The sequence below is a fragment of the Megalobrama amblycephala genome, linkage group LG17, assembly GCF_018812025.1.
Source record: "Megalobrama amblycephala isolate DHTTF-2021 linkage group LG17, ASM1881202v1, whole genome shotgun sequence".
Classification (NCBI taxonomy): Eukaryota; Metazoa; Chordata; class Actinopteri; order Cypriniformes; family Xenocyprididae; genus Megalobrama; species Megalobrama amblycephala.
Genome location: NC_063060.1, coordinates 29,273,281 through 29,295,721, shown reverse-complemented (window position 1 = coordinate 29,295,721; position 22,441 = coordinate 29,273,281). Strand labels below are relative to the sequence as shown.

The 22,441-nt window shown below is 36.0% G+C and overlaps 2 protein-coding genes across 2 annotated transcripts; both read right to left on the bottom strand.

Annotated features, from left to right (window-relative positions):
• Nucleotides 1-308: 308 nt before the first annotated feature.
• ivns1abpb (influenza virus NS1A binding protein b) lies at nucleotides 309-11,066 on the bottom strand. Its single transcript, XM_048162989.1, has 15 exons — nucleotides 10,911-11,066; nucleotides 9,219-9,367; nucleotides 8,329-8,449; nucleotides 6,838-7,010; nucleotides 6,668-6,743; nucleotides 6,409-6,582; nucleotides 6,177-6,302; nucleotides 5,291-5,398; nucleotides 4,892-5,009; nucleotides 4,383-4,607; nucleotides 3,265-3,386; nucleotides 3,056-3,182; nucleotides 1,755-1,886; nucleotides 1,489-1,662; nucleotides 309-1,345 (listed from the first exon to the last, which is right to left on the bottom strand). Exons 3-15 carry the CDS (start codon nucleotides 8,437-8,439, stop codon nucleotides 1,089-1,091), a joined length of 1,923 nt encoding a protein of 640 aa, XP_048018946.1. The 5' UTR covers nucleotides 8,440-8,449; nucleotides 9,219-9,367; nucleotides 10,911-11,066; the 3' UTR covers nucleotides 309-1,088.
• Nucleotides 11,067-16,139: 5,073 nt separating this feature from the next.
• On the bottom strand, nucleotides 16,140-22,183 carry arpc5a (actin related protein 2/3 complex, subunit 5A). The gene is made up of 4 exons (XM_048162515.1): nucleotides 21,923-22,183; nucleotides 21,302-21,374; nucleotides 17,829-18,005; nucleotides 16,140-17,740 (listed from the first exon to the last, which is right to left on the bottom strand). The coding sequence occupies exons 1-4, from the start codon at nucleotides 22,060-22,062 to the stop codon at nucleotides 17,678-17,680; spliced, it is 453 nt and encodes a 150-aa protein (XP_048018472.1). The 5' UTR covers nucleotides 22,063-22,183; the 3' UTR covers nucleotides 16,140-17,677.
• Nucleotides 22,184-22,441: the final 258 nt, after the last annotated feature.

The following is a 22,441-nucleotide window of genomic DNA, read 5'->3' as shown; positions in this document are numbered from 1 at the left end:
CTCTATTACTCCCGAGCGTAATCCTCTTAACACAGCATGTAATCTGCATGAAAGTGATTTTGACATGATGATACCCAATCTCCATTGCTCTGTAGAGTTCCCACACATACAGGCTATAAAATTCCATGACCTTTCCAGTCATGATTAATAATGCTAATGCAGAGATATGTTATCAAGCAGACTTGTCTTTCATGTTTAACTCTTCAGAATCATTAACAAAAACATTAAATCTAACCAGTGAAAAAAAGCAGACCAAAAAATAAAAAAGTAACCTTCCAATAAGATGGATGAAAGTTGAGACACTCTACTACAAGTTGAAATGGTTTATTAATTTTTGCACCATTTTTGTACCAAAAGTAAAACATCAGAAAATCATTTACAAATCAGGTCCAACAAGGTTTTAAATGAATGAGATGAGACATTAACTGGTGTTAAGTGGCATTATCATCATTGGCTTCTTTAGCATAAAGCAGACATAGATAAGCATCTAGGTAAAAACAAGCCTGTGGCACAGATTCATTCATAACTGGAATGTATGCTTGTCAGGTTTAAATATTAGACACTTAGAGAAGTTGTATAAAAATGCTATAAAAGGCAAAAGATGCAATTCCACTGAAGCATTATGGCTCCATTTAAGATAAGCTTTAGCAAAGTATTCTGTGGTCTAAGACTTTCCAACTATACATATATAGATAGCATCTTCAATAAGAAAGGCTATCATCAATAATCACCGTCAAATCATTCATAAGCACTGTGCCTGACTGCGGCAAGTCGTGAACCTTTGCTACAGTTCATATTATAACAATCGAATAAACCTGTTGCCATCATGCCATCTCCATATTACTCCAGGTACAGGCTTTGATAGTGAAACAAAAAAAGAAACAAAAAAAAAAAAAAAAAAAAAGGAGAAAGAAATTTATTTACATAGTAATTATGCAATATGCAAAGGCTTTATGTTGCTTTAGGCAACCCTATATGAGCATCTATCAGAGTTCTCTCTCATCAGCACCTAAACAAACAGATGAACATCAGTAAAACACAATCACATCGCATAATGTGTCAGATTGAGCATGGGATCCCGACACCCTTCAGTTCTTAGTTAACGCCTCTATAAACGGGCTCCATTCATTCTTCTCTGGGTCATACACCTCCATGGTGTTGAGAAACTCGTTACCATCAAAGCCCCCGACAGCACAGAGCACACCGTTCAACACAGCCAGCCCTGCGTTGCTTCGTGCTGACATCATGCTGCCTAACATCCTCCACTCGTTCTTGGCTGGGTCATAGACCTCCACACAGCGCAGAGCATGAGAGCCGTCAAATCCTCCAACCACAAAAAGCTTCCCTGGAATCAATTGGAAATAACTTAATTAAAGGCAAGTTCTGAATTTAACAAGCTTAAGTCATTTTCCAACCAGTGAGAATTTATAACCCTGCTGGACTATTATGCCATCTGTATACCTCCTATTTCAACAAGTCTCCATTTACCTTCATACACAGCCACACCAGCTCCACGACGGGCAACGTTCATGGGGGCCACCAGGGTCCATGTATTGTTTTCTGGGTTGTAGCGCTCTACTGAGTTTAAGCAGTTCCAGGACTCAGCGCCACCAATCACGTACACAAATCCATTTAGCTCGCACACTGCCGCCTGGTGCCTTCCTAAACACAGAAGAGGGACAATAGTCAAACACACATTCAGGTTTGTACAATACAAATCAGTCATTTCAGAATATAAAATTTAATTCACATACTGATGTTGAGGGGTGCGCAGCTGGTCCACATTTTTGTCACTGGGTCAAAGGAGTCACAATTCTTCAAGCCCTTTCGGCCACAGGGATCAGATCCACCCACCACAAAAAGCTTGTTTTGCAAGGAACACACACCTGAGAAGAAAAAAGAGATTATCCACCCCTTAATGAGAACAACACCTTTTTGATATGTACTGTAGTTTAAAATGCAGATTTTTTTTTCCTCAGCCTTTAGATAATATACAGTCACTTTAAATTATGTTTTTACTAATGAACAACACATAATATTAAATATTTATTACTATATTACAATAATATAACATATACACAAATAATATTATAGTAATAAATAAATTTATTATAGTAATAAATACATTTTGCTGTCAGCATGTGACATGAAGCCGATGCTCAGAGCGCGAGGACTGAACTGAGTGCTTTTTGCCACCTAATTGGTCAGGTAAAATGCCCCTAACCACCTAATAAATATATTGCAATATAAATGGCTATAACATAGTATTCAATATAAATATTAGGGATGTGCAACAGCGACCGAATACTCGAGTACTCGACCATGACAGCGACAGCGATCATGTAAATGATGATTGAAATGTATTTTTTTCTTTTTCTCCTTATTGGTTATAGCAGCACGTTGGGCGTCATAATCAATCTAACGCTATTCTAATCACATTTTCATGTTTTCATAGACAGGGTTTCATCTCATTTTTTTTTTTTTTTAACATTCATTTTCCTAACAGTCTTCAGATATTTTCATTGTCTCCATGACGGCCATGGATACATATCTTGATAAAAGATTTGTCATAATCACCCACCCCTAGAGGCATTTGTCTTTCAAAAACATTTAGTATAATTTTATATTATTTTAATTTTACATTTTTATGATTTAATTATTAGCTTATCATTAAACTTACAAAACCCCTGCAGTTCCTTCACAAACACCAGTCTGGGTAACCCTGACGTAATGTTTAATCCACTTCATGTTGTTGATAAAGAAAGGAATATATTTTCTTTCTCTTTGTATTTTTAGATCAATATGGTACAATATTATCCTATTCAAATCAATGTGATAAACGAGTTAGGTCAAAAGTAATCTAAAAGTACCCTAAAAGACCCTCCTGATGACGAAACCCACTGAAGTGTAGCTTCACTTGAACTCAAAACTATTCAACTCGCAAGCAAAGGTTTTAGAGTAGGAAACAATGGCAGCAAAACAGAAAGCAAATTTGTGCATGCGTGATTTCGATTGCATAAAAACACAAAAAAAACTCAATAGAAGCGATGCATACCTGCATTGCAGCGGTTGGTGCGGAGCTCAGGAACTTGAATCCACTCATCAGCCTTGGGGTTGTACATCTCTCCACAGCTCAGCTCATCAGAGTGACCGTTGGAGCCACCCATCACATACAGCTCACCCTGAGAGAAAAACCATTCATTCAGATGTAATAGCAGATGCAGTAAAGCTACTTTAGGACTGGAAACAGTGCACCGTCTTTACCATTAGCACAGCCATCTGGAAGCGAGCTCGTGGAGTGCGCATGGGAGCGATGAAAGTCCAGCAGTCCTTCTTTGGGTCATAACACTCCACTGTCCTTAAGCACTCTTCTCTGTTGTAACCACCTGGACAGATACATCACATCTTCACAAACCTATGACCTTCTCATTTTTCCATCTATGACCATTTATTGTGTCATGCTATGTGGTTCTTTCGTTTTTGTATTTGTTCTTCTCCAGCTCCACCAGTATCAACACTCTGAATGTTTGTTTTGCAAAATTTGCATGAATGACATGAAAAGGTGTACATGACATTTGTGCATGTTCTGCTCTGATAATAAATAAAAACAAAAACAAAACAAAAAAAAAAAAACAGAAAATAGATTTTGATAACAGAGTCACAAACACACAAGAGGTGAAAAAGGTGACATGTTTACAAGATATATTGTTGTTGGGGGGTCTGGGGGTAACATTTGCTTCAAGTAAAAAAAAAAAAAAAAAAAAAAAACATTTATTGACACTAAGGCTGGGCAATGACAAATTTCACAATTGGATTCGATTTTGATTCGAAAGCTTGTGATTCGAATTCAATTCAATTAACTTTGATTCAATATTGATATATATATATTACATGGCAAAAAAACTTGTGCTGTAAACTATACAGGGAACTTGCACATAAGGACATTTTTATAATAACGTTATAATACATTTTTAATGATAACTATGTTCCTACTCATTTTTTTATATTAACATTTAAATGGTGTGTGCCATAAAACTGATTTATTCAAACATTCAATATTGAAGAACACTGAAAAATACAATGAATGTGCAATATAGTGCATATATATAGCTAAATGCTCCTCTCCAAGTTAATTTTTCTTGCTGACAAATGGTTGGACTTTTCTGAGGTAAATGTGAGATTGTTTACAAGCAGTTTTATTGACGCCTTTCCACGGTTGTATCTTTCAACATACCTTCTGATGTTTATTCATGTTTATTTCATGTTGTAACTAGTAAAACCTCAAAGAGACAGACTGCGACAGCTGAAGAGACAGATTGCGACAGCTCAAGAGACGTCTATGGTCTCACTTCAGTCTATGGGAATGTAGCCCATTTTCATACCTGCAGCAATGAGCTTGCTGTCCAGTTCAGCGGTTCCCAGGCCTGAGCGAGCATAATGCATGGGCTTCAACAGCTTCTCCTGCAGATCTTCTGATTGAGTCTCAAAGCTGGGGCTCTTCAGCACACATGGTGTAGCAGATGGGGAAGTATGAGGACTGGTGCGACCATGCAGGGAGATCACACACAGCATGCCTCTCAGAACAGCCAGACACAGGTATGAATTATCTGCAAAAGACATCTAGTTAATTTACACAATAAAAACAGGTTTCTTACTTCTTGTAATCAACAAAAACCCAGGATTTTCTAGTAGATAAGGATAATTTTTATTAAATTAAAATAAATAAAATCAAATTCACAAACAGGAAATTTTAGAGCAGAGTAAAAAGAAAAAATCCACTATAGAAATTTTCACAACTTAATTTTTTGATCCAGGTAACATGACCATTGGGACTCTGCATAAATAACTATGGAAATTTATAGCATAAAAGTTTGAAGCACTATAGACTCACTGGTGGTCTTCTCGGATGCAATGTACTTCCATTCGTGCTTGTTGAACTGGCTGATGGAGGGAGAGAGGCTGCCAGAGGCGCCTGAGCTCATCTCGTCTCTCTCTCGAGGAGGCTTCTTCTGCAAAACCAAACCAGGCAGCTCTAAACCTGCCCAAACGTCACCCCCTATCTCTACTGCATGCATACAGACTTAGGGCCAAAGGCTAAACCCATTCCATCCAGTGCCAATACCACCATTTAAGAGGTCTTCCACAGTGCAAACACAGCTAAGACAGGTGGTAGTTTACAGATCTGCCTTTTACCACAAACCACCTGAAACATTATCAAATGGGAGCCATGCTATTCTACAGCAGCGAAGGCAGTGCACTGGAAGGGGAGGACTGAAAACCAGTCATGTACCTGCACAAACTGGATGTGGTCATCCTCAGAGCTGCAGACCTCTGCCTGCCCCTCAAGCAGGCTCCCATCATGCAGTTTGTGATCTGCTGAGTAGTACAGCGTTTGCACCTGCAACAACAAAACACCAACAAGACCCATGTGGGTGTTTCCATAACAAGAACAAAGCAATGTTCTGCCTTGTTCCTTGAAGCAGTGGAGTCAGCTGCTATGAGGGAGGTCCTTGACAACTGTGTGCTGCCTGGACCTTGAGGGAGCCATGACCTTTCACATGTCTACAGTCACTGTGATTGTAGAAATTGCTGGGAGGAGAGATCATTCTAGCTATAAGTAACTTCGCTTCGGGTCAAAGAGCTATCTAAACAAATGATCGCTGCACAGTGGGATTGGAAAAAAAGCTGCAAAGCTCTCGGGAACACTGCACAGATGGGAGCACATGGCTTTTGGTAGGTTGACTTAGTACCACTGATGGTTGGGATCTTGCATTCTTCTTCAGGGCTGGACAAAACTGCTGTTGATGTGTATACTAAACCTACAGGAGATATGGGGAGATCAATGGGGAGGACCAGCCATTAGAATCAAATTAATAATAGTCCAAAAAGCCCTGTTGGGGAGAAAATGTTAAGTCACAAAGACAATTCAGGTCAATACAGTCAAGGGAAAGAAAGCGAAGGGGGGAAATCAGACTTAACATAGTTTGTTCGGCTCACCTGGAAAACCGTTCAGTTTTTCAGTATTTTGAGGAGCACGTACTGCAAAATTTACAAGGTTAAAGGCAAAACTATGGGGGCAGGGGAAGTGGGGGAACCTGAGTCAACCTTTTGAACAGAAATTCAGGAGACATGAGCAAAGTGAAAGGAAAGGGTACATATAAAGCTATAATACTGACCTCTTCCATTAGTTTCTCCAGGGGATCTCCATTCTTCCACAGGCTGCGCTGCACCCAGCTTATCACCTTTGAGTATAGTTTGCCATTACCAGGCAAGTTCAGGTTCTCCTCTAGCATAACCTCCAGCTATACAGACACAGTTATAAATGGAATTATACAAAAAATAAATGCAAAACACTTAAGTAGTATTTAAAATTATGTTATATTATATTACATATATAGATAGATATACTTTTAGTCGAGGAAGTTTAAGGAAATCATCCTGTTCTGAGATCTCCTGAAGATGGTCCTGGATATAGCCATCAATCTTGCCCAGAAGCCGCCCATCAGCCATGTTACTAGCAAAGTTGCGGTATGAAATGGCACTTTGGGAGTCAATTTTTGATAGCAGGTAATCTCCACAGATCTGCAAAACAGGATTTAGGATATCAGGGAACAGTACTGTAGTGTATACATTAGAAAATTCTGACCATGTTAATGCCTGTACATACCTGTTTGACCCTCTCCAATTTGAGCTTCTTTGCTGCAGAATAGACATCTCTGACCAGATCTTTATCTGCCTTCAGTCTGTCAACAGGAGAATATGGGGATATATGAAACCTGTATGTCCTTGACATTACAAAAGGAGTAATGAAAAGGTTAAATGCCATGTGATATGTACTGCGCTGTGTAGGCATAGTTCAGCAAGATCTCCACAGCATCAGGGTTGAGGTCGTCAAATTTAACCAGTGAAATCCCACCCTGTGGCTCAGAGTCAGCATTGAAGATTTCAAAGAGGCAAGGACTGCAGCAAGCTAGCACAGCCTTATGGGCCATCAGCTCATGTCCACAGACCTGCAGAAGCACCATAATAAAGAATGCTGTGAGTGGGTACAGAGAGCATTATACAAAAGTTTGAGGTCAGTAAGATACTTTTTAAAAAGAAATTTATTTCAACGAAGACGCATTAAATTAGAGCTGCACAATTAATTGTTACAAGATCGCAATCTTGATTCAAACACCCATGCAATCTTTTTCCTAAATGACTGGCTGGGTCTAAACTTTTGTCAAACACTCAAATCTAGGTTAGCGCTGCTGCTGAGCCAGAGAGAGCCGTTGTCATGGTAGGAAACAGTTTCACAAACACTTTTCAACCACACAGTGTCATTATTTCTGTGTTACAATAATTTAAATTATCACAAAAGAAAAAAAAAGAAAAAAAGTTGTAATAGTGTATAGTTCGGGTATAAACACTGATGCCTACGGTCTCGCTAAAAAGAGTAAATCAACTTTTGAAAGTAACGACTTTGAGTAACTTTTAAAGACTTATCAATTACATGGTTACACCAGTAGGTGGTGATGTGTGACTTAAAAGTGTAGAGATTTGTAATTGAATCGTTCATTCAAAAGATTCGTTCAAAAAGCATATTCATCCAGAAGTGAAGCCTTAATGAGGGAGTCATTGAATTAATCTTTAATTTAAACATTTAATTCATTAAAATTAATTAAATATTTTTAAGCAGCAATTAACATTTTGTCAGAACCTCTAGTAAATTACGTTTTGTTAGTTGTCTATTTAGAAATGTGGAAGAATCAAGATCTCATTTAAAAAAAAAAAAAAAAAAGGAAAAATAAATAAATAAATAATTCAATTTCTCCAGAATCATGCAACTCTACATTAAATTGATCAAAAGCAACAGGAAAGACATTTAAAGAGTTACAAAAAAGGTTTTCAGGTCAAATAAAAACTTTTGAATTTTTATTATATTATATTATATTATATTATATTATATATATAAGAATCCTGAAAAAATATATACATATCACTGTTACCACAAAAATATTGAACTGCACAACTTTTCAACATTGTGAAATGTTTCTTTAGCATCAAATCAGCATATTAGATTTATTTCTGAAAGATCATGTAATACTGAAGACAGGAGTTAATAAATTTTTAAAATTGTAATATTTCACAAAATTACTTTTTTTTTTACTGTACTTTTGATCAAATAAGTGCAACCTTCAGAAGTTTGTTAAAAAACAAAAACAAAAAAAAACAAAAAAACCACCTTACTGACGCCAAATTTTTGAACAGTAATACAGTATACGTGTACATGTATACAGTATCACAAGGAAGGCATGTTTATTTTTCCTGAAACAAAGGGGGTCTTACCAACAGTCTGACATCACAAAACTGGCCGCTTTTACGCAAAGCATTCATCTTGGCCACAGTAGAGTCAAGGAAACTCTCATCTTCAAATATTAAATATCCGTTGGGAGTCATTTTGATGGATCTATCAAAGTCAAGGTGGATAGAGGCAAACACAGCAAAATGAGAACTGCTCTTTTAGCATTTACAAATACGTGATGAGAAGGCCCACATGAAATCTGTGCAGTTTTGTACAACACTTTCTGCAATATCTGTGTGGGGATATCTGAGTGGGGATATCTGAGTAATGGCTTTAAACATGGTTTGTGTTAAACTGAGCTGAAAATACTAAGCTTATATTGGAAGATGAGGGCATAAGTAGCCAAATATTTAATATATGAACATGTAAGGAGTGGGGGGATATAAAGAACTCTCTTAGGGTGCTTTCACACATGGTTCGATTGCCTGGTCGCAACAAGAATTCGATTGCTCCCCCTTCCCCACTGGATTGTGTTCACATTATATTATTTGGGTCCGAACCGTGGTGCTTTCGCATCAAAGCAGCAACTGTTTACCCCTGTTGCTTTGTAACGGCGACACCGGAGAAGGCGGCAAAATGCAGTGTTGCTCACCTCACTTTTACATTTTGGTTTTTGAGCTTACACGATTTAGTAGGACTGCATTCATATCAGCAGCGAACCTTACCGGAGTTCACATGAACCGTACCCCAGACCACTCATTTTATGCAGACAAAGGTACGGTTCGCGGGTGTGTTTGGAAAAGAGTGTTTCCATCATCCAAAAGAACCGAAAGTGCTAGTGTGAAAGCACCCTGAAATTCTGCAGAAAACCCCACAGATTGCAGAAGTCTGTGGACACGGATTCCATGTAAGTCTTGTGAAGAAACACACCTACCAAACAGATGTAACAGAAGAACAGTCTTGCTCTAAGGCACTTTAGTAGACCTTTCAACAGAGAAGAAACAGCGGCTGCACCAATCGTGTCTGATGTCACTCAGTGGGTTAAAGAATACAAGTTCTACAACCTTGATTATGCATGATGACCTAGAGAAGTGAAAGAAAAAACACACTGAATTCATCCATGACAATTTAACTACAGCTAATACGAGGAAATGATTCTTGAGCAGCAAATCAGCATATTAGAATGATTTCTGAAGGATCATGTGACACTGAAGACTGGAGTAATGATGCTGAAAATTCAGCGTTGCCATCACAGGAATAAATTACAAATTAAAAAATATTAAATAAAAAACATTTTAAATTGTGATATTAGAATATTACTGTTTCTACTGTATTTTTGATTAAATAAACAGCCTTGGTGGGCACAAGAGACATTTTCAAAGACATTACCGACCATTTTGTTCAGTTTAACATAGTCAGTGGTTCACAAACCTTTTCACCAATTAATTCCACTGAGGTTTCCAGTAGTTTCAGATTTCTGGGAAATTTAACTTTCAGTTCCAACTATAAATATTTTACAGCTGAAGAAAACTTTGTATTGATTATAGAAAGTCCCCCATCTTTCCCAGGCATGGGAAAGCCCAATTATATCACCCTGAGATTTGTAGGTTTTCAAAGGCTGTGGAAACCCTGAAAGGGTTTACCAAAATTGTAACCACCAACTTGGATAAGTCAACCAGTGCTTTTGGTTTACATCAATATTCTCGAGTAATATTGCTTTTAAAAACGGGTAAACTGTAGGCTAAACAACTGCAACATTATATAGAAAGCAAACAAACTGTAGTTTAAAACCTAATTTACTTTCTAAACCTGAAACATTACATTTAATGTCCATAAACAAAAGGAGCCAGGAAAAACAAAACAACTGCTGAACTGACTATACGCTCAGTGGTTTTTATATTTCCGGGTTTAATGTTTGTTCAAGGCGCGAGAGACACGCGACCCGGAGCGCGAGGAGGAACTGAGCTTTCCAGATTAAACCAGTACCGCCGAAACAAACACATGTGACCTCTCACAGCCTTATATTCAAAACAGGTGCAATATAAATATCATATTACAGGTCTGGAGCAAGGTGGCGGGTCACAAGATACTTTATACTTATTGAGATATGACACATTTATTTGAAAAACGAGATTTAAGCAGAACGAGAGCCTCAGTCACCATTCAATCGCATTGCATCGTTTTGCCATTCAACGGAAGTGAATAGTGACTGAGGCTGACGGTCAACAACATCTTGCCTAACATCTGTCATTTTCATCTTTAAATGAACTACATCTTTAACCGTCTTAGAAATCATAAAACGTAACATGGTGTTAAACGGTCAGTTAAAGTAACGTTACTATTATTCCGATCTGTGAAGTCAAGAGCAGATGCTGAGTCTACTAAACCACACCGTTTATCATAATATATAAAACTGGATATTTTATTGATGTTCCTCATCCGAAATTCAAGCTGTAGGACAATCGTTCAGGCAAAACAGCAAGCAGATACTAAAAGTGCCCTTTTCTCAAAACAGGATTTTTCTAGTCACTTCACAAGCTCGACTAACTTTAACACCACTTTAACCTTCCCCTAACCATCAAAAACGCTTTAATTTTACAAACAAAACATGAGAAAAACGTCTTACCGATTTCCTTTGTCTGTTTAAGATCATGAACATCATATCTACTTAGAAAACGAGTGATTATCTGTCCAAAGAACCGCCGTTAACGAGATGTGCCACACCGAAGAGCGCGCGCTTAACTATGCTGCGTCACTGATGACGAGAGCACAGTAGCACACGGTGGGAGGGACAAATAATGACGCTCATCTCTAACTTGCTTGTAATGACACTTTACAGTTATTAAAAAAAGAATAAATGTTGCTAAATGGATGTATTGTATTATATCTGGACCTATATGATAAGAAACGCATTGCATGGAATGCCAGTGTGAATATGCAGTGAGCATGATTGGCTGTATGTCACCAACCATTATTCACTTTAATGAGAGTAGCCCAGTTCTTACCCCCCACCTAGCAACCAACACAGTGCAATTCATTCATGGAGAACAGGTGTGTCCAGACACTGTCTATATCAAATTGTAGGTGTTTACATTTTGGAGCAAGAGCAAATGCTTGGGGTTTTATGATAGTGTTGTTGTATTGTTCATATCTCTTGAGTCTAATCTATACTAGATAGATAGATAGATAGTGCTTTAAATGAGCATACAATTTAACAAACAAAAAATATGAGGCCAATAAAGGAGACTGTAAGGAGTACTGCACAAACAATTAGAAGTAAATAGATGTCATGTTTCCTGTGATGTCATTTTGCATTTCATTCCATTTCCTCTGTGGAGATCCGTATTATGTAACCACCTCGTCATGGGCACAACTGAAGCGCCTCCACCTCAGCCTGCTGTCTCCATGGTTTCCAGCCTCTTAGAAAAAGAAACATGAATATGTGGACAGACATGCCTCCTCCTGCCTTCTCTCTACGGATCTCTCTATGCAAACTTGTTCAGATGAGCATGGGTTACATAAGACACTCAGCTGAACCGTGTTTGACTACATACTAAGTCACTAAGCTCACATCAGTGATGATACAGTCTGCAGATACACTATTAATCTGATGAATGTTTTTTGTGTATAGGTTCGTATCACAGTGTGATAGAGAGGAAGACTAAAAAAAAACATTTGTCAAGGAATATTAGAATGATAGTGAGCATGTTTCTGGCCACCGGAAACAAACTCTCTCTCTCTCTCTCTCTCTCTATATATATATATATATATATATATATATATATATATATATATATATATATCTTTTCTTGCAATGTCTTTATAGTTTGTATTTGTGGGTTGATTTCTGCACCTAAACTTGCTCACTTGAACCTAAAGCTCCCTAAAGCTGGTTTGGAAGTGATAATCTTTATGAAAAATGGAAGGCTATACAAATAAATTTAATTTAAAATTTAAATTGAACATTTTTCTTTTTTCTAATATTGCCATAGATCTAATTAACCCATTATTTTCCAGGTAAAATAAAAATAAGTTATTATACCTTTAGTAGAATAATAAATAAAAGCCAATTACTACATTTCTGGACAAATCTTTATATTAGGTCTGCTTATATTTTACTGTTTTCTATGTTTTATTATTATTATTATTGTACTATTTTTAAATTTTAAGAAGGCGCACCTCTCCCTATTTAGGTTTATTTTGCAATAACGATAGGCCGACTGTGCATTGTCCCGTACTTTGTAAGCAGGGAACCAGTAAGAAGTGTTTTGGTTACACAAGCCATTTAAGTTTAGTAGTATAATTGTGTGAAGATGCTGTGCACTTATGTCTCCATAGCAACTGCCACAAAGAAAACAATGCCAATTCACTTGTACAACACAATGGGCTAATAAAGCCCCTCTGCTGCTTCTGACAGGTGACCCATGATTACTCATATGGAGATCTATAGACATACAGCTTTGGCATGACAACAGAGTATAATAATTCTCAGATAGTCTTGACTCTTGAGCCACACTTCAATAATCAAGACTTCTCAACACTCAGGAATGAGCTCTAGTTTTATTTTTATTTCATTGCTCTAATTAAATTCAGCTGTGGCAGTATTATGACATTTATTTAAGTAGCCTATATTTATTTATATAAAAACACACTACTTTTTATATGTTTGCATGGAAGCAATGACATATTCAGGCTCTTTGTATTAAGTTAAATAATGTTACTCTAAATATAGATTAAAATGTGCCATTAGAAAATGTAAAAATTTTTATTGTCCATATTGATTTTTTTTATATTGACAAGGCACAATTAACTTGTCAGACTATTGTCACTGAGGTATGATGATATTTATATGAGCTTTTTGCAAATGTTGGTAGTAATGTATGTATAAAGTCATTGCCATTTACAAGAAAGAGGTTACCAGCAGTCATTACCTTCCTGTTATTCATACCTAATGTGTGTGATTAAATACAACCTAGTTTTCTTTTTGGGAACAGACTTAAAAGTTTTAATCTTTTTGTTAGAAATCATGTTTGATCATTTGAATGTTGTGCTGAATTTTGTAAGACTGTATATTTAATTCATAGTTATCCACCCACTCCTGCTCTGGTTCTCAGTCTTATATAAGACTTCAGAAATGCCATATTTAAAACCTCTTCTTGCGACATTATTTTCGGATGCACTAGTTTCTAAGAAATTAAAATAAACATGTTATGCCTTTATTGCTGTAGATCAATGACCTGGAATAAGGACAGAGTGATTAATTCCCATAAAAATCACAAACCCATTAATCTTTAACTTCATTATCAGTATTTCCAAAGATATTCACTCTACATACAGTTTCATTGATCTTTGAACTTGTCACATGATACCACTTCTTGTGACCCACATTTGCACTTGCACATTTGTATGAGATGATACGAGTCTTTGCATAAACAAAGTAGAAGCTTGTAAGTGCTGAGAAAACAGCGCCCCCTTGTGATTGCTATGCACGTGCTCGACTCTCATTGTAGGTGTGGTTGCAGGTGTGGTTTCTACTTCAGCAGTATTTAAGGTTCTCTGCAATCTGTAAATTATGCTAATGTTTTCAAATTTTTAATTCACAGATAAAAATGAGCCAAAAAAGACATTTAACTCATTTAAAAATTACTAAATGCCCATGAGAAGGATGCAATACTAGAAATTGCAGTTCAGACATGAACATTGGACAGTGAAATGCTCATTGGGTCAGCAGGGTCAGACAAAAACAGATGGAGAAGAAAAGACACGTTAACTGCAAAATAATTAAGAATTAAGGTGATGAATTACTAAGCGTGAAACAATCAGGAACCCTTTAGTTTTCTGTACCACCATTTTCCAGAACTGCAACCTACCTGTCTAGTCTCCAGAAGTGCAAGGTGTCAGGATCTCAGAGACTTAGGTTAGCTAAAGAATCCTAAAAAAGGACTAAAAATGAACTCCCACACCTTACTATACCAGATTCTGGAAGATAAATTCTTCAAACAGTGGTACAAGAGTATGTGGTGCTGGTCCTTCAAGAGTCACTCTCAATCTGTCTGTCTATAAAAATAGTCTTCATGTATTTCACAACACTTTAGCTTGTAATTCTTATGGGGGTCATTTTTTAGGATTCTTTACCTAACCTAAGTCTCTGAGATCCTGACACCTTGCACTTCTGGAGACTCCAGGTAGGTTGCAGTTCTGGAAAATGTGGCACTGGAGACTAAAGGGTTCCTGATGATTTCACACTTAATTTTAAATTATTTTACAGTTAACATGTGTCTTTTCTTCTCCATCTGTTTTTGTCTGACCCTGCTGACCCAATGAGCATTTCACTGTCCAGTGGTCATGCTTTAACTGCAATTTCTAGTATTACATTAGTATTGCATCCTTCTCATGGGCATTTAATAATTTTTGACTTTTCAGTCTGTTAAATGTCTTTTTTTGGCTCATTTTATCTGTAAAAGCAAATCTAAAATATAAGTAAAATGTACATAAAATATAAGGTGTTTTTCATTTTCAGCCTTCATGAACAATTATATATCACTTATAAATGATTAAATACAAAATTAATAGTATTATTAAGATTAATGTGGTTTGGAATTGGTAAGATGTCCCTAAAAAAAAAAGTCTGGTTATATATATATATATATATATATATATATATATATATATATATATAACCAGGCAAAAGTTTGTAAACATTACTATTTTTAATGTTTTTGGAGGAAGTCTTATACTCATTAAGGCTGCATTTATTTCATAATAAATACAGAAAAAAACAATAATATTGTGAAATATTATTACAATTTAAAACTATGGTTTTTTATTTTAAAATATAATTTATTTCTGTGATCAAAGCTGAATTTTCAGCATCATTATTCCAGTCTTTAGTGTCACATGATCCTTCAGCAATCATTCTAATATGCTGATTTGATACTCAGTTATTATCAGTGTTGAAAATAGTTATGTTGCTTAATATTTACTTTTTTCAGGATTCATTGATGATAAAAGGTTAAAAAGAACAGCATTTATTCAAAATATAAATCTTTACTATCACTTTTTTATCAATTTAACACATCCAAGCTGAATAAAAGTATTAATTTCTTTCAAAAAACAGAAAGGAAAAAAAAAATTACTGACCCCAAACTTTTGAACAAGTGTATATTGTTACAAAAGATTTCTATTTTAAATAAATGCTGATATATATTTTTTTTTAAATTTTTTATTCATCAAAGAATCCTGAAAAAGGATCACAGGTTATAAAATAATATTAAGCAGCAACTGTTTTCAACATTGATAATAAATGAGCATATTACAATGATTTCTGAAGGATCATGTGACACTGAAGACTGGAGTAATGATGCTGACAATTCAGCTTTGCATCACGGAAATAAATTATATTTTTTAAAGTATATTAAAATAGAAAACCATAATTTTAAATTGTAATAATATTTCACAATATTATTGTTTTTTCTGTATTTATTATGAAATAAATGCAGCCTTAATGAGCATAAGAGACTTCGTTCAAAAACATTAAAAATAGTAATGTTTACAAACTTTTGGCTGGTAGTGTATATACATATATATAGTATCACTGAAATACTAGTTACATAAGCTCTTAATATTTTGAGTTAATTTTTTTTTTAGTTAGTTAAAAAACATGTTTTTATGTCTATATAGTTTTTCAGTTAATGTTTATTTTTAGTAACAAAAATGTTTATATGGCTTTGGTTTTAGTTAACAAGAATGACACACAACAGTCAAAAAAATCAGTGTAGAAAACATTTCTTTCTACACACGTCAAATAGGTCTTCTGGTTTGCACATTCAATCAACACAAATGGAAAAAAAAAAGATTGTATTCATTTCATTTATTTTTCAAAAGAACCATACAATATAAAAGGAACATTTTATAAGGCAGTTGGTAAACTAGTTCATAATTTTTGCACTTAATCAAATGATTGACTGGTGTGATGCAAACTCAACATTCACTTAGAGCCGTAAATGAACAAGTAGAGACTTCCTCGCGTTGTTTATGTATGGCTTCAAGTATGGCAAAATAAGTAGACCACAGTGGAAGCAAAATTCTCCATTGCAGCTTGAGCGCTTGCTTCTGTGTTTGGTGGGAATTGTGAGAGTACACAAACACTCATATGTCTCAGAGGTTAGCTATATCATCAGCACCTGACATAAAGTCTGAGTTCAAAGTTAAGAAATAATGTTAATCATGTTCTACGATTGGTAACACAGTTCAAAAATGATGTGATCAAAATATACATAAGCTTTTGTTGGACAATTCGAATAATACTCAGCGTTATAAAAAAATTAAACTCATTGTTTTTGTAAGGAGTACAAAAACACACTAATATTAATCAACAATAAAAACCTTTTTGGCAACTTAAGAAAAGTTATTCCCTTTTTTGTTTCTTAAAACGTGATCCCGGTGTGATATGAAACCAAAGAGAAAATGGAAACATGCGTGAATTACTGAAGGGGTTGTGGAGGAAAATAAACGCTCTGATCACAAGAAATCGAGTTGGAAATCTCCCTCTTGAAAGCACAGGCGTTCAAATGAGGCTAGATTCAACAACCAACTATGAACTAATATATTATGCAGTGCATGCAAGTAGGAAAAAAGAAAATACTGATGTTGGCATGTTCCATAGACCAGCTCTAATTATGCTTAAAAGGGAGCAGACGAGCAAGAGAGTGTAAAGAGAACTTCCTCTACAAACTAAAGCTTGATCACCTTCCTAAAGCTTCAGCCAAAAATAAAAATGCTGTCATCATTTATTTACTCTCATTTTGGTTAAAACCTGTACGAGTTTCTTTCTTCTGTGCAATACAAAAGAAAACAAAAAAAGGACTCAAACGTTCTTCAAAAATCTCCTTTCGTGTTCTACAGAAGAAAGAAAATACAGGTTTGGAATGATATGAGAGCGAGTAAATGATAGAAGTTTTTATTTTGGGGACAACTGTTCCTTTAAGTAAAACAAAAAACAATGATATGACTGTGTAATGATTTAGTCATGTGATTACATGTACTGTTTGTTCTGTTCTGTTGAGACATTACATAGGGACAGGTATGAGAATGTGAAGTACGTGAAGTGGACGAGTAAAGAGACGTTTCCTTTGATAATAGCTAAAATGTCTGTGCTTAATATCTACTGAGGTCAACAAGAACATTTTCTCATCACCATTCCGTTAACATAGATCCAAGGTGCTTATCTTCACTGCAACAAATCCAAATGGGACTGTAATGTTTGATCGTTTTAAAAAAAGATGAGAGGTGAGTGACTGGACATCCTCCACAGTTTGGCAGTGTGGGCAGAAACCAGACCACGAGGGCTTGTGCCAGCCAGTCCCTCCGCCAATGGTGCTGAGGTGCTGAACATTAAACGGTCTTCCTGGCCGTGAGCACTCTGACGATGGAGCCCACGCCGCCTGCTGAGAGAGCCTATACGGACAGAGAGAGAGAGAGAGAGAGAGTGAATATAGCCAGAATTATCATTTTTTATAATATTCCTTTAAAAAAAAGTGTTTACCTTTTCATGCCACTGAAGCAGGATGGCACTACTGTTGTCAGAAGGTTTTTCAAAGCCCTTGTAAATGTACTTCATGAGCAGATCGACTCCAGCCTTATCCAGAGACTGAACAGCCTTTTCTATATCGCTAGCCTTGAATGAGCTGAGCACTTTCAACACGAGGCCTTCAGCCCGGTCCTGCACACATACACGCATATATAATGAGCTACCCTTGAAAATTAATGAATGAATCATTAATCCATTCATTTCAGATGATCATACACCTCCAATTTTATATGGCCACACAAAATTTGAAGTAAATATAGAAATGTCATGAAATGTGTATTTTACATACCTAAAATATTTGAATACTTTACCAATATCTATCTATCTATCTATCTATCTATCTATCTATCTATCTATCTATCTATCTATCTATCTATCTATCTCTATTCCAAAAAAGTTGGGACACTGTACAAATTGTGAATAAAAAAGGCCATTCGCCGTTGCCGGCTAAAACTCTATAGGTCAAAAAAGAAGCCGTATCTAAACATGATCCAGAAGCGCAGGCGTTTTCTCTGGGCCAAGGCTCATTTAATGGACTGTGGCAAAGTGGAAAACTGTTCTGTGGTCAGACGAATAAAAATCTGAAGTTCTTTTTGGAAAACTGGAACGCCATGTCATCCGGACTAAAGAGGACAAGGACAACCCAAGTTGTTATCAGCGCTCAGTTCAGAAACCTGCATCTCTGATGGTATAGGGTTGCATGAGTGCATGTGGCATGGGCAGCTTACACATCTGGAAAGGCACCATCAATGCTGAAAGGTATATCCAAGTTCTAGAGCAACATATGCTCCCATCCAGACGTCATCTCTTTCAGAGAAGACCTTGCATTTTCCAACATGACAATGCCAGACCACATACTGCATCAATTACAACATCATGGCTGCGTATAAGAAAGATCCGGGTACTGAAATGGCCAGCCTGCAGTCCAGATCTTTCGCCCATAGAAAACATTTGGCGCATCATAAAGAGGAAGATGCGACAAAGACCTAAGACAGTTGAGCAACTAGAAGTCTGTATTAGACAAGAATGGGACAACATTCCTATTCCTAAACTTGAGTAATTTGTCTACTCAGTCCCCAGACATTTGCAGACTGTTATAAAAAGAAGAGGGGATGCCACACAGTGGTAAACATGGCCTTGTCCCAACTTTTTTGAGATGTGTTGATGCCATGAAATTTAAAATCAACTTATTTTTCCCTTAAAATGATACATTTTCTCAGTTTAAACATTTGATATGTCATCTATGTTGTATTCTGAATAAAATATTGAAATTTGAAACTTCCACATCATTGCATTCTGTTTTTATTTGCAATTTGTACAGTTTCCCAACTTTTTTGGAATCGGATTTGTATATAAAAAAAGGATAATTCTTTGCTTTTATTATTTTTACTTTTACTATACATTTACTATTACTATCATCATCTTAAATTTTGTATTTATTGTTGTAAAGAAGAGCACATTAGTCAACATATGTTGTTTTTAATGGTGTTATATAAATAAAACTGGCATTGACATTGATATTATATTTTATCAATGTCATTCTACACAATATTTGGGTTTTAGCCTTAAAAGAAATGTATTTTGTGTTACATTGTGAATAAAATCTGTCTCTAGATGTATGGGCATTAAGCTTACACTGTAACAGCCAATTCATTTGTTAAAGGGTTAGTTCACCCAAAAATGAAATTTCTGTCATTAAGTATTCTCCCTCATGTCATCCCAAACCCGTAAGACCTTCGTTTGTCTTTGGAACACAAATTAAGCTTTTTTCGATGAAATCTGAGGGTATCTGATCCACACATAGGTAGCAACGATATTGCACCTTTTGAGGTCCGGAAAGGTCCTAAAGACATTGTTAAAACTGTCAACGTGACTACAGTGGTTCAACCTTAATGTTATGAAGCAACGAGAATACTTTTTGTGTGCAAAACAAAAATAAAGACTTGCGTGCTGCTCACATGACCAGAGCTGGCCAATACTGAGCCCGCATTCAGACATAAACACTGAAGCTCTGCAACGAAAATAGCATAGCAGTATGACAGGGGTCAGGCGAATTTATTGAATAAAGTCATTATTTTTGTTTTGTTTTTGTGCACATAAAGTATTCTCATCGCTTCATAATATTAAGGTTGAACCCCTGTAGTCACGCTGATGGTTTTAACGGGGTCTTTAATAGTTTTCTGGACCTCAAAAGGTGCAATGTTGTTGCTGCTTATTTGTGGATCAGATACCCTCGGATTTCATCAAAAATATCTTAATTTGTGTTCCGAAGACAAACAAAGGCCTTACAGGTTTGGGACAACATGAGGGTGAGTAATTAATGACAGAAATTTTAATTTTGGGTGAACTAACCCTTTAATTGCAATTATTTGTAAGGCAAATATTTGTGATCATGACAGCCATAAGCAAAAGTTTCAACATTTCTACTCATTTCCATAGCCTGAAAAGAAAAAAAAAAAAAAAAAAAAAAAAAAAATCACAATTTTAAAATTCCCTAATACTTTTAAGGTTTTCTGAGACCATGGAAAGCCTGTAAATTGGACTTCTACCATGTAATATGTAAAACTGGTAGACCTTTAATGTAATGAAACCAAACAGGTGCCATATAGAGCAGTGGTTCTCAACCTACTATGGGGACCTCAACAAACTTCTAAGTCTAACTTCAAGACTTCAAGGCAGAAAGGGCTTAGATTAAGCCAGGAGTAAGTAGCTTTTATAAACGTGACTTAGAAAAAACATTACTTGTGTGCATTTTGAGACAAAACAATGAAAAGTTGCTTTCAGTTAAAACAGCTCAAACATGCATTTTAGTCTGGGACTAGCTTAAGTCTTTTCTGTGAAACAGGGCAAAAATGATTTAAATAAGACAAAACAAGCATAAGCTAAAACAATTGAAAATCTAAATATTTCTTATTTAAATGAACAAGGGATCGCACAGTCTAAAAAATTGGGTTTAAAAATTTGATATTTTTCTAGACCTGAAAGTATAACTCTATGTGCATTTTTTTATACATTTTATGAAGATGAATTTTTATAGTAAAGCTATGGTCTAAAATATTCAAGTTGGGGACAATGGGGGGCCTTGGAAGGGGGGAAATGAGAGAACCATTAGTAGGGGATGATTATGTTAAAAGTTTAACATGACTGATACTTTAAGGTCTGGTTTCACAGACAGGTCTTAGACTAAGCCAGAATTAGGTTTTAGTTCAATTAGAACATTTAAGTAGCTTGTATAAACATGCCTTCGAAAAACATTACTGGTGTGCATCTTGAGACAAAACAATGGCACTGACAATATTTTAATATATGTCAATGCAAGTTGCTTTCAGTTAAAACAGCTCAAACATGCATTTTAGTCTGGGACTAGCTTAAGCCTTGTCTGTGAAACCAGGGGTATGATAATTCAGAGTGATTTTGCTTTTACTCACCTTCACATTCTGGTTCTTTGTATTGAGGGGTGGATTCTTCAGTACTGCCTGCAAAGCCCCCATCAGGTTACCTGTATTAGGCACTAAGGAAAGCAACGCTGGACGCCTGAAACCAAATCTACTCACTAATAACATTCACTCTTAATTATCACTATGCATTCTATTATAATAATTATCATTATGCAACTTCTATAATATGTGGATTATATATTATAATTTATAAAGTGTAAAGAATTAATCTTGCAACCGGAAGTCGGTGGCATACGGAAGTGTTTCTACAGCAACATCATTCTAAGTAATTGCCACATCTATTGGAAATAGGTTATGTGCTACACTCTTCAAACATTATTGTCCCAATTTATCGGTTTTTAAAAAACCGTGAAGAGTTGAATCCGCAATGCAAACTTGTGATGACAACGTGAAATGTGCATGTCCTAAATGAATGAAGTGACTGACTACCACACCCATGTCTGGACGAGAGTACAAAAATAATTAATTTTAGAAACTTAACGCCAACACATCAAGTGTTTTTTAAAAAAACGACAAATCAAAATGCCATACTGCAAATAAGCAAGAAATCTATGAAAAGTAACCATAAAAGTAATGGGACTGAAAGGATATGATCTGATGAGAGAATCCACCTCAGCCTCATCCGGACCTATTTGATTTTCTCCGCCGTCCTCCTCGTCGACAAACTTGTTTTCGTCGTACTCATCTATATCAACCTTTCTGAATCGATCGGATACTGTGTTCTTCGACATGGCTGGTTCAATCAATCAATTAGAAAATCCTAGTTTATACAGAATAGTCCCAGCACTTTCAGGAAGCAGCTCGGTGCTTGTTGACTTCCGCATAGAAAGCCCCCTAGTGTCTGTGGCCTGAATTAACACCTAACGTTACACGTGTCATCTCTAGACGGCACCACTTTTTTTTTTTTTTTACAATTTGGTTTGGACTTTGTTGGAAAAGGCGTTTGATGTGTATATTTACAGCTATGTAAAACAGATATTTCCAATTTAATACTCCCCCAACCTTTTTTGACTTCTTTTGACCTCTTTCTTTTAGGTTTTAATCAGTGACATGAATGTAGTTAACTCTTTTTATTCTTAATAATGTTGTCCTGCACTATATTATTATAGT

Coding starts and splice junctions, on each gene's coding strand:
- ivns1abpb (XM_048162989.1), bottom strand. CDS start 8,439: ATGACTCCCAACGGATATTTAATATTTGAAGATGAGAGTTTCCTTGAC. Junction 1,663..1,754: donor CTGCGCACCCCTCAACATCA/GTATGTGAATTA, acceptor TTCTGTGTTTAG/GAAGGCACCAGGCGGCAGTG. Junction 1,346..1,488: donor TGGTGTGGCTGTGTATGAAG/GTAAATGGAGAC, acceptor AATTGATTCCAG/GGAAGCTTTTTGTGGTTGGA.
- arpc5a (XM_048162515.1), bottom strand. CDS start 22,062: ATGTCGAAGAACACAGTATCCGATCGATTCAGAAAGGTTGATATAGAT. Junction 18,006..21,301: donor CAAAGAACCAGAATGTGAAG/GTGAGTAAAAGC, acceptor GTATGTGTGCAG/GACCGGGCTGAAGGCCTCGT. Junction 17,741..17,828: donor TGCTTCAGTGGCATGAAAAG/GTAAACACTTTT, acceptor CTGTCCGTATAG/GCTCTCTCAGCAGGCGGCGT.